We start from the raw sequence: 17,461 nt of genomic DNA, 5'->3' as shown, positions 1-17,461 counted from the left end.
ACTTCAGCTTGCGGTTTCACCCGCGTCCCGTGGGAACTACTGCTCGTACCGGGATAAAATATAGCCTATGTTACTCGGGAAGAGTGTAGCTTTGCAACTGTGAAAACATTTTTCAAATCAGTTCGGTAGTTTCGGAGCCATACAAACGAAAAAAGTTTTCTCTTTATTGTATTAGTATGGAATTATAGAATTTATTTTATTCATCATGGGACAATAAACAGCCGCAATATAAATGTTACAAGAATCCTACTAATATTATAAATGTGAAAGTTTACGAGAAAGTATAGATGTATGTTTGTTATTCAATATATCATTTTTTTATTTGTATGTATCAATACATACAAATTGTAACACCTATTATGTTTTTTAAAAGAGTAACCATGGAGTTTCTTGCCCATTCTTCTCCATAGGAAGCTACTTTTGGAATGGGCAACTAGAATCAAACTTATTTATAATTTTGACGTTCATAAGTGCTTGTAAAGGCCTACATGAAATAAATGATTTGATTGATTGATTGATTTCATTCTTTCACGCCAAAACGGCTGGACCGATTTGGTTGAAATTTGGTATGTATTTAGGTCATATCCTGAATTACAAAGCATTTTTATCAATACACCAAGCGGACGAAACCGCGAGCGGAAGCTAGTAGTTAATAATAAAACACGACTTGGATATATTTGCAAGTAAAATAAGTGTATTTAAAAGAGCCATTTATAGTTTGCCTAATTTTCAAAGCTTTATTATGTTTTTAGTCATTTACTTTTATTTTTAATTACTTTTTATGTTTAACTCCTTAATTATAATTTTACTTGAACAGCCTAAAAATAATGTTGAGCCTACTTTTAATGCAAGAGCGGCCAGTTTCTTCATCAGAAGTAAAAGCCAAAGTAATGTCATAAAGTAAAAGTAACGGTCAAATTCGTTTTTTCAAGGCTAAAGTAACAGCAAAACTAATAGAAAAAATGAATTTGACCGTTACTTTGACGGTACTTTAGACATGACTTTGACTTTGGCTTTTACTTTTGATGAAGAAACTGGCTGTAACTGTTGTTCCCCTTATTTTTAAGATTGTTTGTATGTATCTTAGTTGGTAAACCTTAATAAATAAATAATAATTTACCTCAATACCGGTGATGTCATATAACATTTGACACAAGTTGTGTTCTTGTATGTTAAACATCTTCACGTTAAACGCGAGACAGATGCGGCACACCTCCTGAAAAAAAAATCAATCTAAAATGAGCTAACTCTTACCAGTTTATATGGTAATAATACGAAGTATATCTTAGACACCAATGACTGTGTTTCGGATGGCAAGTTAAACTGTAGGTCCCGGCTGTCATTGAACACCCTTGAGGTTACGGGTAGTCAGAAGCCCGTAAGTCTGACACCAGTCTAAGCCTTGGTATTGGGTTGCCCGGGTAACTGTGTTGAGGAGGTCAGATAGGCAGTCGCTCCATGGGGCACACTGCTACTCAGCTGCATGTGGAGTTTCTTGCCGGCTCTTCTCCATGAGACCAACTTTTTGGAACCGTGCAACTAGTGTGATATTTTATAAAAGCCTGCAAAGGCCTATTTGAAATAAAAGCTATTGACTGACCAAACACTTAAGAGTCCGTTCAGACATACCGGCTCGGAGAGAAGAGCAAATTCTTAACACGTTGAAAATCGAATACTTAGTATGTACCTATTTGTAGGAAGGTTTATTTTTGGATGTGCACTGCTTTTGTCATTAACAATGCTCGAAGGCGCTCGGTGTGAAATAATAAGAGGAGCCGACCGGCTCCGATCGCGTACTTTTTCTTGAGGTTTGGCTCCGACTGCATGCTCTTTAATGCTCGCGCAGCCGATCGGCTCCGGTCTGTGTGAAAAGAAGAATGCGCGCCGATGCTCTCCAAGCCGGTCTGTCTGAACGGAGCCTTACTTTTACTTTGAGACTGGAGGTCAGTGCCTAACTTATTAGCTAATTTCGGAGTATAATGTAGTAACATGAAACATGTTAGACTTACCTTAACTTCAACAGGTGCATCTGAAAAAAAAAAATACTGTTTAGGGTGGTGGACTAGTGGGTAAAGAACCAACCTCTCATGTATGAGAGGGTCCGATTCCAGGTCAGGCAAGTACCAATGCAACTTTTATAAGTTTGTATGTACTTTTTAAATATGTAAGACACCAATGGCTGATTAAAAGGTGAAAGAAAACATCTCGAGGAAACTTGGACTAGAAAGTTTGAATCTGCACGTACTGATTAATTGTAGTGTAATTATTTGTTGTCTATGCCTTTTTAGGGTTCCGTAGCTAAAGGGTAAAACGGGACCCTATTGTTTTCGCTCCTCTGTGTCCGTCCGTCAGTCTGTCTTCAGGCTGTATCTCATGAACCGTGATAGTTAGAGAGCTGAAATTTTCGCAGATGATGTATGATGTATTTTTGTTGCCACTATAACAACAAATACTGAAACACTGAAAACTAGAATAAAATTAATATTTTGGGTTGCTTCCATACAACAAACTTGATTTTTTTGATAATTTTTGCTCGATATTGACAAATATATACTTATTGAACATTAGTTTGGATCTACTGATGGACTAGCACTTGGCCGGTTTTTCTTTCTTTTCTATCAACGCTCAATCCTTCTCTGTGTGAGAGGTGCCCAGCAGTGGGACGATGAATGTATATATATACCTGGTTCCTCGTCAACAGGTCCTGGTGACGACGTTTCTTGTAATCCTTGAACCTCTCCAGCAACCTTGTTATCTGTAGAAAAAAAAATATATATTATAAACTACAAGCTTCCGCCCGCATCCAGTTCGGTTATATCGCGTTTCCAAGGGAACTCTTCAAAAGTCCGGGATAAAAACTCTACTTAAAAAGTGCCCCTTTTGGGAAGTTCACAATTTGAGAAGAGCACCAGGTGCGAAGTGTGCCATTTGAGAAGTGCACCAGTTGCGAAGTGCACTAAATGCGTCAAACCCACCCTAACGCTCAATCCTTCTCCGTGTGAGAGGAGGCCGCAGCCCAGCAGTGGGACGATACAAAAGCTGATAATGTAGGTATGTATGTACCTGCTTCTTCCTCAACAGGACCCGGTGACTTATCCAGTGATTGTTGAACTTCTGCAGTAGCACTGGTATCTGCAGAAAAACATAAAATATAATTTAAAAAAATAAAATTCATTCCTGTATGTACCTATAAACATAATGATATGACGAACTCCAACGAATACATATGCCTTCATATAAAGAAGTAAAATAATATGAAAAACACTTGTGAAATAGCCTAACATAGCCCGGGGTACCCCTGGACCCAACCTTACTTCTGTGGGGTATCCTACACCCCAGAGCCCCCAAATCCCTTTCCCCTAGGGGGTATTCCACACCCCAGACCCCCGGAAATCCTCAGAGATGTCAGCAACCCCAGCGGGGCCCAGCAGGGCCAAGGCCTGCCGAGGCTGCGGGATTGTTCGAAAGAGATACCGCGGCCCTGGTACATAAAAGGCCTATGACGGAACACGACGGTTTTTAGTCAGTAAGAGTCTGACACTCCCTCACTGCTGCTAACCCACAGCGGGAACGGTCATTTGATGACTATTGCCAACGTTAAAAAAAAAAGAAACTGCGCCAATGACTTACCTAATTCCTCGTTAACAGTACTGGGAGCTGCCTCTTGCAATCCTTGGTTCTCTCTACTGACTGACCGATTATCTGAAACAATAAAAAAAAACATAATTTATTAAAGTGAAACTTATATTTACATTGTTGCAAACTTTTTCGCCTATGTGTCGCTTGAATAGTAATAAATACTCAATTCTTTATTAACATTCCATGTTATAACACAGTTTACAGTCAAGAATCAATATGGATCCTATATAGGGCACAGCTTAAAGACATTAGCAGTAGCTTATTCATCCTCCGAGCCTTTTTCCCAACCATGTTGGGGTCGGCTTCCAGTCTAACCTAATGTAGCTGAGTATCAGTGTGCCACAAGGAGCGACTGCCTATCTGACCTCCTCAACCCAGTTACCCATGCAACCCAACACCCCTTGGTTAGACTGGTGATCAGACTTACTGGCTTCTGACTACCTGTAACAACTGCCAAGGATGTTCAATGACAGCCGGGACCTAGCAGTAGCTTATCACTATATTATAATAATTATATTTAACAACATTTTTGTGTACATGTAAGTGTCTTTTTGAGTGAGTGTGTGAGTTTGTGTTGTTTTGTATGTGTAGGTACTTATATACTTTATTCCTTCAGAATATATTTTGTAACCTTCCTCTTGACACACTATCTGATAAAAAAAACCGCCTGAAAATCGGTTGCGTAGTTTTTAAGGCTTAAACGTACAAAGGGATATAGGGACAGAAAAAGCGACTTTGTAGTGATATGTTTGACTAATATTTAAATTATTACAGCGGGTTTCAAGGACTGGTAAATGAAATACAATATTTGGATAATCATGTTTTTATTGGGGGTCCACAACACATATGATTATTAAATTAAATTCTCTGTCAAATTCATCCAAAGGTTGTCTGTAAAAAAAACACTTTAAGAATAAGAACAGCGATAAGACCGTCTACTATGACAACAGTTCATTAAATGATCTCTTTGTCGTGGTTTTCTAGTGGGTAAAGAACCTACCTCTCGAGTATGAGGGCGTGGGTTCGATTCCAGGTCAAGCAAGTACCAATGCAACTTTTCTAAGTGAGTACATACTTCTTTCTAAGTATATATTAGACAACAATGGTTGATGAAAAGGTAAAAGAAAACATCTTAAGGAAACCTGGACTATTAAGTCTGAAATCACCAACCCGCATAGAGCAAGCGTGGTGATTAATGCTCGATCCTTCTCAGTATGAAAGGAGGCCGCAGCCCAGCAGTGGGACGATAAAAAGGCTGTAACAGTAACAAAGCATCTAATCATTAAAATAAAAATAAAATACCTGATAAATTGAGAGTTGGTACAGCGTTAGGAGACAATAGTTTGCTTCTTGTAAAATACTCTGATTCAAAATGCAAATGACAAACACGGCGACGTTCAAATATTATGGTATCGGTAAGGCTCAGAATATCACCACCAATATTGTATATCCAAGTCCGAAATCGGTTCGGGTCTTTATCAGGGTTGGGAAACTTATGGAGAGGTTTCTGTTTCAAACCTGTAAAATAAACACATAGTCGCTTCCAATACTTTACTCAATTAACTTCCAAGCTCACTCAGTAGTCATAAATAGTGTGCTAACTTTAAACAATTTTAATCTTATCATCCTCTGAGCCTTTTCCCAACTATGTTGGGGTCGGCTTCCAGTCTAACCGGATGTAGCTGAGTACCAGTGTGCCACAAGGAGCGACTGCCTATCTGACCTCCTCAACCCAGTTACCCGGGCAACCCGATACCCCCTAGTTTGACTGGCATCAGACAGTCAGGACCTACACTTTAACATGCCAAGTCATTGGCGTCCAAGATATACTTAGAAAGTACATACAAACTTAGAAAATTTGCATTGGTACTTGCCTGACCTGGAATCGAAGCTACGCCTTTATACTCGAGAGGTTGGCTCTTTACCGTGATTAAAAACGATTTTAATCCATTCCAAGTACTTAGTCCATACATTTTTGGGCTTTGTTCTTTAAATTGATGAGAGTGTATTAACTTATGAAATACAGAAATACTAATCGCGCGAAAAACAGAGGGCAAACACTAATATGGACTTCTGAGGATACGATCATATAATTTAATAGATACAAATGTAAATACTCACCGCAAAATGTCACACAGCACATTTTCTCAGAAGGCATGTTTAATAGCTTAGGTATGATCTCCTAGCCATCATCATCATCAGAAATAAAACGAAACCTTTAAGACACAATTTGTAATATAGTTATCGGCACGGATATTGAGCTCTCGGCGGAAGAGTGGGGATCGCTTTGCGCACTGTACACTTAAGGCAATAAACCAATAAATCACTTCAATTATAGCAATCGTAAGAAATTATAGTTTATCCGTTAATGAATGCACAGGCTGTTGAATAGAGATGGGTAACTCAGGAGTGATAGATAAAAAAGATATGTATCTTTCCGTTCTGATCACTCACTCTTTGTATCAGTTCAAATCCGAATGTATCAGTGTATCTTTAACAACTCATTCAATCGTCGTCCGTTTGTATCTGTGTTGCACTCGCACACACAGCGTTGAGCGGCTCGCGTCACGGTTTCTCATCGGAAAGTCCAGACATCTCTTTCGCACTTCCCTACTTAGAATGTTCTGTCTCACTTTCTCGATACTGAGTATAAGTGTTTGACCATTTTTATTTTTTATTTATTTTTACTTTTTATTTATTTATACGATTTACACGGCTTTAACAGCCAATTACATAAACATTACATATCGTAAACTCAAATTTTAAAAAAAAACTTAAAAATAAAAAAAAACACTTAAACATATTATGAACTGATACACGAATCTATCTATCCTAAACGACTCTATCACTCTTAGTTCGTACTGATTTAGTGATACATTGGATTGAATTGAACGAAGCGAGTCACTCTGAGCAACAGTACAATGTCACTCGCGGATACGAAAGGATATAGAGATACAAAAGAGTGATACATATCCCAGTGATCAAAAGATTCATATCAATCTTTTCTTTTCAATGATACGTTTTTCCCATGTCTACTGTTGAATTCTAGATGTGCCTATAACAATTTTTTTAGCATGGAAAAAACCTTATAAAGGTAGGTATAGATTTATTACTTTTTATTTATCAAAAAATATTTACAGACAAATTAAGCTACCTCCTCTTTTAAAAACATTCACATTGATTTGTGAATGTCAATGTCAAAAAATGTGTTGATGTCATCGAGCTTAGAATTATAAGGAGACGCCGTTTTGATATTGACGTATCTATAGTTATATAAATATGAAACAAACTATGCAACATAGTTCTGTCTCACTCTTTCTAAGCAGATAAGTGTATTTGAAAACAGGGACAACAATATTTTTGTGATTGCGTAAAATGGTGACATTTACTTTTGAAATCCTTCTGCGTGCCATATCTGGCCATATATGTCATGGTAGTTGTGCTGTCAAATAGGTGCTCTTCGTGACTTATTTTTGCTATTTTATAGAATATCACTCGTGTTTACTTTTAAGACTTTACTATTTCAATAGTGAAATAATCAACGAATATGCCTATGTGTTGTATTGTGAAGTGTGGTGCTAGGAAGCACCAAAATCAAGCTGGATTGTCTTTACACAGGTTAGGAACCTATTTTTGCTAGAAACTACATAAAATAATTCACATTTTATAAAAAATATGTTACGGGAACATGAATTGATGGTGAAAGTACTTATATTTTGGTTTATTTCTGTATAAAAACCTATATTTAGAAATAAATGTTGTTTACAATAACATGTTATATTGGCATAGTGCTGTGCAGTTGTCATAATAGTATCGATATAATATCCACTTAATAAGTCTGCTTTTACAAATTTTAACATCAGAACTTACTGTCCCTAAGACACTGAGCCCTCAGAGTTGTGTATTATTTTCAACAAAACATCAGTTAAAAACATTTTGATTAAAAAGGCGTATTATAAAATTCAGGATTTTAAAGACATATTTTATTGAAAATAATATGTTTTGCCTTTTTATTTTCACATGATGCTTCTACGGCGACCACGGGCACGGCAGTGCTTCCGCACAGACGAGCAAATCGGAATGCAAGTTGCAATATTTGCTTGAGAACTTAGTTACCGAGTATAGATTTCGAATTGTATAAATATTTTTTTCTTATAGTTCGGCCATTCAGAGAATGCGTTCCTGACACGTCGCGATTGAACTGACGACGTAATAACATTCATTGATTATTGATATAATAATGTTGTTTTAATGCTCCTCAATTGTTAAAACGGTAAACAACCAGCAAAAATATTTTTATCGTAACTGCAACGCCATTGCAAAGTTACGTCGTCAGTTCAATCGCGACGTGTCAGGAACGCATTCTCTGAATGGCCGAACTATAGCACTAAAATTGTTTTGTACAATCGATTAATACATAATTAGCTCCATTTGCATTATATAACTTTCTCATGAATAGCTTGAAAACGATTTTAAATTATTGTATTTTTTTTAAGAGAGTATCTCCTTATGGCGTTTCTTGCGGATTCTTCTTCATAGGACCGAATCTTTGGCACCTTGCAACTAGTCTGACGTGAAAGAACTTTCATAGGGCTATTTGAAATAATAAATAATTACTTTGCCTGTTTTTTTTTTTTCAAAGGTATCACCCTACTGAAATGACTCCTCCCATTTGGTTGATGTTGTTGAGGTTATTAGTATCAGTGAAGTTAATGTGATAGTTAGTTCTATGACGAAGAGATTATTTATATTCGGTTATTTTTATGCACCCAGTAAGACTCGTACATACTTCTATAGTTCGGCCATTCAGAGAATGCGTTCCTGACACGTCGCGATTGAACTGACGACGTAACTTTGCAATGGCGTTGCAGTTACGATAAAAATATTTTTGCTGGTTGTTTACCGTTTTAACAATTGAGGAGCATTAAAACAACATTATTATATCAATAATCAATGAATGTTATAATTTTGTGCCAAACTGAGTGTCAAATAACTTGGTAAACAATATTTTTCTAAATCTATACTGCGCTATTACAAGGTTATGTCAGCGGTTTATATTTTGTAGTGCTGTGCTAAAAATAACAGGCAAGTATCGTAATCTGTTCTTATACAGTTATAATATAAAATAATACGTTTTGATTTTCTTTTTAAGAATTGGAAAATAATGGACTATAAGACTTAATTATAACGTTTATGAAATATAAAAATAAAACTATGACCAAACCGCATTTTTATACTTAGATTAAAAATGGTAACCCCAAATGGCGTTATGGGCCGCCATTTTGTGACGCTAAAACAGTCGTCCGTTGTCGTTTCGTGCGCATAGACCACGTTTTTCAAGTGTTTTCGATCTGTTTTTATTTGATTACCCGGCTTTTGTTAGACCGAGATATCAGGATTGATTCTGTTATTGATAATAATATAATTATACATGTAGGCGAAGATGATGATGAAGACACCACCTCCTCAAGCAAATCGGAGTCTGATTAATATTCTGTTCGCACATTCAATTCAATGTACTTGTAACAAAGAATAAATAAAACAATTTTATTATATGAATATTACCTTTTTTTGGTTTCCACTTAAATAACTAAAATATAAAACAAATGATTCCGCCAATTTAAAACGAAAATAATCTTAAAATAATGCGGCGGTTCATTTTGAAGGAACGGTAACGAACTCAGTGTTATGTTGTGCCCATCACTAGTCGTGACTAACTGATAGGTGTCAGGAACGCATTCTCTGAACGGCCGAAGTATAACTAGAATACAATATCGATATTTGTTGAATCCGGTAGCGGTACAACCCTAGTAATGGCAGCCATTTTAGTTACGACTGCAGACTGACAGTAGGTGTGCACGTTTTTTTCGTGACATTTCCTGTCCCTATAGTTATATGTCAATGGTTGATGTAGGTATGTAACATCACTATTACTCAAAAAATTATATTTTCAAGAAAAAGCAAACAAGAATACATATTTTGAAAATTAATTAATAGACATTGCTACTTTGTTATGTAACAATTATAACAGCAAAGATGGAAAGAAGAGGGAACTCACCTGGTAAATGAAGACTCGGTACTGCCAATGCATTTAGGCGTTTGAAGCGATTTTTTTGTTCAATAGAAAAATGGATGTCACATAGCCGCTGCTTCTTATAAAATTCGTAGTCAGATGGTGCTTCAAGCTTTCCTCCAACAAGATTCACCCAAGTTTTAAAACGATCAGGAAACTTGATCGGATTTGGAAAGATGTGCAATGGCACATCTGAAACAAACAAAATTTTTGATATACAAATAGAAAAAGTCTTCTTTCATTATTCATGTGATATTTATAATAAAAGAGTGTCCATGGAGTTGTTGTTGTTGCTCATTCTTCTCCATAGACAGTGGCGGATTTACCAATAGGCCAAGTAGGCCAGTGCCTATGGCGGCAGATTTAAAGGGGCGGCAAATTTTTCTAATTTTTTTACAGTTTTTTTTTTTATAATTATAAGAGTACACAATCCATATATAAATAAACGATTAATAAACGCACTGTAATATATGCTTAGGTTTATGTGATCATGAATTTTAAAATATTCCAATAGCGTTTCAATAAAAATAAATTGAAAGATCCGCTCGCTTCGCACGCGGTTCCTTCATCATTTCTGGTTTATTCTGCGCTCTTTGAGTCCAATCTAACAAAAAGTTAAAGCACCAATGTAGCAAAAACAACTGACGCTCTACGCTGACGATTTCTAAGCTGTTCAGGAGGTGGAGGACTTTTGTGTCCCAAATAATTTCGCTTTTGTGCCCCAAAACTCAAAAAATTTCGCGCTCGCTGCGCTCGCTGCGCTCGCAACGTTTTCACTTCACATTGGTTTTTTTCAAACTTATTTGAGTATTTTTGTGTTCCAAGACTCAAAAATTTCGCCTTTCACTTGATAGTTACTTTTTCTAATTTCTTTAGATATCATTGCGTCCCAAAATCACAAATTTCGCGCTCGCTACGCACGCGGCTTCTTCTCTTTGCAGTGGTTTTTTTTTTCACACTTGTTTGGGTACCTACGTTTGTGTCCCAAAACTAAAAAATTTCGCGCTCGCTACGCTCGCGACTTTTTCACTTTAGGCCGGTTTTATAAACTCGTTTTGGTACTTTACTGTTCTAAAACTTAAAAATTTTACGCTCGCTGCGCTCGCGGCTTCTTTACTTGACACTGGTTTTTATGAAACTAGCTAGCGCTTTATAACTTTGCAGTGGTATGACTCCGGTTTCTTTATGTTAAACCTAGCAAAAAGCACCATGAATGATTTCTACACGATTTTTAAGTACTTCAATTACAATTTTAGTCCGTGATTATATTGTGTCGTTTTTTTTTGGGGGGTGCTCAATAGGTAGTCCGCCCCGGGTGCCACCCGATGCGGCGTACGCCACTGATCATCCGAACGAATAAACCGATTTCAATTTAGTTTTTTTTTTGTATTACAGGTGTTTTACGGACGAGTGTTCTTAGACATGTTTCATGAAAATCAATTGAGCCGTTTAAAAGTTACAGAGGTTTTACGCTTTAAAGTCGCTGTCAGATAAACTTGTCAGGTCAACATTAAACTCTTCGTTACATAGCGGGTTGCAAAAATAATCTAGTAACTGACAGAAATATCATTAGGGGCGGCAAAAATTGAATGGCCTACTAGCGGCAAATTTGTAAATCCGCCACTGTCCATAGAGATCTATGCTTTGAAATGAGCACCTACGGTACTTTCACAGTTTTTATGTCTTGTGACTGCGACTGTAGCACCATAACTATTTTTGTACTTTTTTTTATTTTATGTCTATTTACAATTTATTCAAAAGTGCCTGTAATTGGCTTTGTTGAAATAAATTATTTGATTTGATAACTTCTATAATAGAAAAATGGATTGCTAAATGTATTGCTAAGCACAAAGTTTATTCAGTTTGTGGATGGCCAAGGAGATAAAAAATCAAAAAATTGTCTGACAAAGTCTAAAAACAACTTTTCTTTACTCCCATACAAAAAAATCGTTATAGTACTAGACGGTACGTAGTGCCAGCTCGTGGAAAATAACTAGAGGTATCTTACAACTTTGATAAATTCGATTGCAATTATTATGAAAACTATGTACCTTAGTAAAAATTATGATGACAGATTGACTAAAACTTAAAATCGAGAACTATGAAACTGTTTTGAAAGAGGGAATCAAAGTTATTGTTGAAAAATGAAATTATATTTATACTAGCTGGTGCCCGCGACTGCGTCTGCGCAGGTTTAGTATTTCGAACAATATGTTTACAAATTGTAGCCTATGTGTTATTCTGATGTATAAGCTATATTGTGGTAAAGTTTCATTCAAATCCATTCAGTAGTTTTTGCGTGAAAGAGTAACAAACATCCATACATCCATACATACAAACTTTCGCGTTTATAATATTAGTAGGATAAAAAAGACTCTAGCTAGCTAGTGAGTTGGTGATTGAAGGGATAACGGATCGCAGGATGTGAGCAATCTCAAACGTCAAGTGGAAAGGAACAAACAATCTGATTATAGCTGGGAGGGCTGATCGCAGATGGAGAGAGGAAAGAATATAAAAAAAAAAAAAAAAAAAAAAAAACTGCCGGTTTTTAACTGATATAGATATGTATTTACCTGAGCTTTTACATCCGAGTGTACATCGGTGCGGCATTGTTGCAATGATGAGCAGACCACACACAACACAACACAAAAGCGTCCTTAGCGCGAAGTAAAACACAGTTTCTGGAAGATTATCTTTTTACCGAAACGGAGGAGTAAACTCGACTCGACGTTTATAACGAAGATATTATCACAAAAACTAGAATTTACACATAAAACAACCGCAAAACGTAATCAAGCGTGTACGCAGGCTACGGCGACCATTTTACACACAGAGTACATTCTAATATACTGAAATTCGTTGATGGCAGTTCCAGAATTTGTTGTAATGGCTTTCTAGTAACTGATGTGGATCTCTTCAGCAGAAATGGTGCTGAAAGAAAGACCATTAATAAATTATTGAGATTTTTAAGTTATAAGAATAACATTGATAAAATATTAACAATAGTGAATTTACATTTGTCAATTTTTGAAATAAGTTGTTTATAATGTTTGAATGTGTTGACTTTACAATGGTGAATTATACAAACCTGGCATATTTAATGTTGGCAAAGCAATGTTGCTGATTTTGTTGTTACAGCATAGATATTTATGTTCGAAGTGTGAGTGACACACACGGCGGTACTTAAATATGCGCTCATTTTCCAAGGCCAAGATATCACCACCAATAGCGTAAAGCCAGTTGTTGAAGCGTTCTTTGTCCTTTTCAGGGTTTGGGAACCCATGAAGCACTCGATGCATTCCTTAAATAATATAAAAATAAATCAAATAAGTACTTAAAATAAAATAAAATTACACTCATGAAATGTTTTTATACTGTCAAGATCTCAATCATAAACCCTAGTCAGGCTAACAGCTTTGCTACAATGATGGTGAAGTTTGAACCAATGATAATATGAGGACCACATTTTTTACAAACAGCATCACGGAACACAAGTCATGTATGTTGTTTTATTTTTTAAAGATTTGCAAAATACTGCCCTGCTATCAGTACACAAATTATGCACATGATTGGTTAAAAAAAACAATGTCATGATATATTTTTTCAGCTACGACATTCGATTTTCCTTACATTACTATAATTGGCATTTTAGTATGGACAAAATACACCGTAAATGTAAAATGGTATATCTTGAGAAAGAAAACTCGTAGTGATGTAAACTGAATTTGAATTGAAAAGAGCAGTACTAAATGATTCTTTAGTTATAAATTACAAAAAAAAATAGTGTTTGTAGAATAATGGCTTTAAATATCGTTAAAAAAGCGTTTTTAGGCATTTTCAGATTGGTTTTTCTCCAAAACTAGACGTGCTAGAGCAGTCCTGTGTTCTAGACTTCGATTCTGTGATAGATAATCTGCAAGAATTTATATGTTTCACCTTGCTGAAAAAAATATAGTGTTATCGAAATTATTATAGATTGTTCTTAATTATTTGTCCAGGTTCACTTCTGTGTAAATTGTTGCCATTTTTATAAAATGTACATACGTAATGAAAAAACCTGCATGATTCCGATGTCTCTTTTTGTAATTTACGGAGCTTTATTAATGTGCCTTTTCCGAAATACAATTAATTACATCAGAGTATTGGGTTGGGGTCTAGCAAGGGGTGTGCAACGGATTCAAGACTTAGAAAATTTTTCATCAAGTCCTGAGTTCTTTGCATACCCTTTGCTACACTCCAACCCGTTTGGTAAAAAATTCTTTGAAACTAAAAATCGTTCTTAATTATATGGCCACAAATGTATGTATTTACATATGTATGGCCATACATTTAAAACAGTTATCTATTGTGTCTCCTAACTTTTTTATCCATAATTTAAAGTGCCATAACTTTTTTGTCTTAACCCTAGATAGATAACCATATTTCACTGTACACTAAAGATAACCATACGTCGATTCGACGTGCGAATGTTTGAGTGAGCATATTTTGGATTATGTATATACTATGTTTATAAATGTGATACTATGTTTTAATATATTTAATTATATGTTGATAAAATGAAAAACATTAGAGTTTATTTATATTTTTATTAGAAAAAAAAATTAAGTACAAAAACAAGATAATTCTTACTTTTCGAAACATAAACGTTTAGCAATCTTTCCATCAGTCTTATAATTTATTGTGTAAACTTTTAAAAATCATTTTTTTTTAATCTCTAGAATATAAGAAATTAAAGTAAATCACAATTTTTATTCATTTTAGCATGCAAGGCACTTAGGGCAGGCGCTAGACTTGTGCTCTCCACAAATGAGATTTTTGCAGCTATCGGACATTGTCTTTGTCATCCTTCTAATTTTTGAAGAACAAAAGGCACAATATTTCCTTTTTTATCTCAGGTTGTACACGTTCATGTTGTGTGGGAGGTTTGGCTGGTCTTTTTGGCAGTATACTACTTTATTTCTTTGATATTTATCGGCAAAGTGACCATTTTACGCCTTGTCTACATCCATGGGGTCATCACGCTACCTCTGAGTTTCTTCATAAAATCTCTATGACCCAGCGGTTTTTCTTTCTTACAAATCATATTATCAGCAGCAGATACTCTGCCACGTGTTCTGCCTTACTCCCCGTCCAACGATGATCGCTTTTGCCACTGAGAATTTGACACTATGGCATGACAATACAACTCAGCATAGTTAGCGAAACAATTTCAGAAATTTCAGGGTTATTTTCAGCATCAGTGTTTCCCTTCACTAGTGCACTGTCTTCAAAGTCTTCTGCATCACTCTGTACTTCATCTTCTAATAAACAGTCATCAGTTTCACTGTCCGACACCTCAATCTCTTCATCGCTTGTTTCAAGCAACAACCGACAGGTTGCTGCATCGTTTGCACGGTTTTGTGACGTCATAATGTAATTTTTATCGTGGCCTATAACAAGTAAAAAAAACGAACTAAAAACATGTAAATTTATTCTCAAAAAAAAGACAATAACACATTTTCCCAGAAACAAAAAACGAACACTAAAGATAACCATACGTCACTTCGACGTAAGGTAGGTAAATATTGACGAAAGTATTGCACTTACCGGGGCGATATGGGTATGTCCTACAAGCTGCGACGGCCGACTGAGTTGACAGCAACGGGCAGGATAATAACACGAAAAACAAATGAGTTATAACGATTTTTCAAAATCGATTACGTCGTTTCGACGTAGGTTATCTATCTAGGGTTAATCATAATTTGTCCGAATGATAACTTATAAAACATACATACCTACCTACCTACCTAGTACTTGTCCGAAGACATGGTGCACCAAAACAGATGCTAGTAATGCTACTAAACACTATAATAACAATTAACACTAAAATACAGGAGTCCTATCTCAGTTTTGGTATAATATCACAAAATTCCTTTCACACACACAATCGTCACAATTATGGAGTAGCTGGAGGAACTATGGTTCAGCTCAACAGCAAAAATACATAACGAACGAAGCACAGAAAGAAATTAATGAAATTATTTCACAAATAACTTTTGCAATAGCAACCGCCATTTGAGGTAAAAGTTACCAGTTTATATATACACAAACTTCCACTGAAATTCTACCACTGCAACATTTTATATTTAAGTTAAGCCACATTAAATATGTTGAACTTGAACTTGTTATAATATATATGTTTATATTGTTTGTATGTATGTTTGTATTGTTGTTATATGTTATTGTGTCTTCGCTAAATTAAATATTCACCATTTTAAATTTAGTAATAGAACCAGACGTAAAGACAAAATGACACGTGAACCCCACAAAACTGCTCTTTTCCACAAAAGTGTTTTTTATCTTATACCCGACATTTATAATAAATTGCCAAATACAATTAGAGACTTAGAGTTACATAATTATAAAAAGAAATTATTTGAATTGTTAATAGACAAATGTTACTATACTCTAAAGGATTATTTGGATGATGTTATTTAATTTTGATTGAGTTTATAATTTATGTTTATGTTTATAATTTATGCTTATAATTTCAATTGCAGCCTTGATATCATTATGTGAATTAATCTATAATCTAATCTAATGTTATAAAATGTTACCTTAAAATTATTGTATGCCATTATGGCGGGTCATAGCTGTGTACAATTTAATAAAAACCATGTAACAACTCACTGTTTACCTATGTACCACAATAAAGAATATTTGTATTTGTATTTGTATAAACCAGATAATTATATTATATACACAGATGGCTCTAAAACAGATCATAATGTAAGGGCAGCATTTTATGATCCACAACTGGACTTTACTAAATGTATAAAATTAAATGCAGCATGTAGCGTTTTCACTGCAGAAAGCTATGCTATTTATTGTGCATTACAACATGCAAATTCTGTAAATAATGTACATACAATTCTCATAGTTTCGTATTCTAAGAGTGTACTATCTGCTTTAAACAATGTAAATATGTCTTTTAAGCTTAATTATATATTATATGAAATTAGAGTTAAGACCAAACAGTTACTGGATAAGTATATTAATGTAGAGTTCGTATGGGTGCCTTCGCACAGTGGCATACCCGGAAATGAAATTGCTGACGCTGCAACACATTGGGAACATTATGATGACCAGACAGAGCTCGTGAAGGTTCCATTTTCCGATTACCACAGCCACATCAAAGAGATCAACCGTAAATTGTGGAATGACTACTGGAAACTAACCCTAGAACATAAAGGCAAGTGGTATGCAGATATCCAAAAAGAATTACGAACAAAACCATGGTTTAATAATTGTGAATATATTAATAGAAGATTTATAACAACTATAACTCGCATGCGATTAGGACACTGCTTAACGCCAGCTCACTTGAACAGAATAAATGTATATAACGATAGCCGATGTAAATACTGTGATGCTGAAGTTGCTGATCTGGATCATATTGTTCTGAAATGTGCTAATTTTAATTTCCAACGTTTAATTTTAGTAAGTGAAATATGTGAATGTGAAGGTAATGTTAATGATGAATTTGAATCCGAAGAAATTCAACAAAGTGTTCCCCGCCAAGTTCAGGAACTACTTGCCAACAAGAAGTTTTATAAGACATTGTATAAATATATATGTAACACAGTAGAAAATATATGAAAAGGTGTTAAGTTAAGAGTATTGTATTGCAAATAAGTAGGTATAAGATTATTTTTTCTTTGTAATTTAAAAGTATTTTAAAATTATCCATGTTTTCGGCTGAAAGACTTG

The 17,461-nt window shown here is 35.2% G+C and overlaps 1 protein-coding gene across 21 annotated transcripts in view; it reads right to left on the bottom strand.

Moving 5' to 3' along the window:
• LOC124644475 overlaps window positions 1-17,461 on the bottom strand; it is a 179,006-nt gene that overhangs the window by 74,992 nt on the left and 86,553 nt on the right. For 5 of the 21 annotated variants that reach the window (XM_047183856.1, XM_047183850.1, XM_047183847.1 and 2 more), the window contains 6 exons: window positions 9,698-9,904; window positions 3,631-3,702; window positions 3,064-3,132; window positions 2,684-2,755; window positions 2,010-2,029; window positions 1,121-1,216 (listed from right to left, as the gene is read on the bottom strand). The exons of 5 other annotated variants lie outside the window; for them this stretch is intronic. In XM_047183856.1, the coding sequence (XP_047039812.1) occupies window positions 1,121-1,216; window positions 2,010-2,029; window positions 2,684-2,755; window positions 3,064-3,132; window positions 3,631-3,702; window positions 9,698-9,904 (536 nt within the window). Of the gene's footprint in view, window positions 1-1,120; window positions 1,217-2,009; window positions 2,030-2,683; window positions 2,756-3,063; window positions 3,133-3,630; window positions 3,703-4,941; window positions 5,158-5,760; window positions 6,025-9,697; window positions 9,905-12,285; window positions 12,644-12,727; window positions 12,763-12,800; window positions 13,014-15,486; window positions 15,775-16,787; window positions 16,931-17,074; window positions 17,303-17,461 lie in introns of those variants that run through there. 11 more of the 21 variants (XM_047183849.1, XM_047183848.1, XM_047183862.1 and 8 more) reach the window with 10 other exon arrangements.

This window comes from Helicoverpa zea, chromosome 30 (genome assembly GCF_022581195.2).
Source record: "Helicoverpa zea isolate HzStark_Cry1AcR chromosome 30, ilHelZeax1.1, whole genome shotgun sequence".
Lineage (NCBI taxonomy): Eukaryota > Metazoa > Arthropoda > Insecta > Lepidoptera > Noctuidae > Helicoverpa > Helicoverpa zea.
Note: the sequence above shows the minus strand (reverse complement) of the source record. Positions and strands in the feature narration are given on the sequence as shown.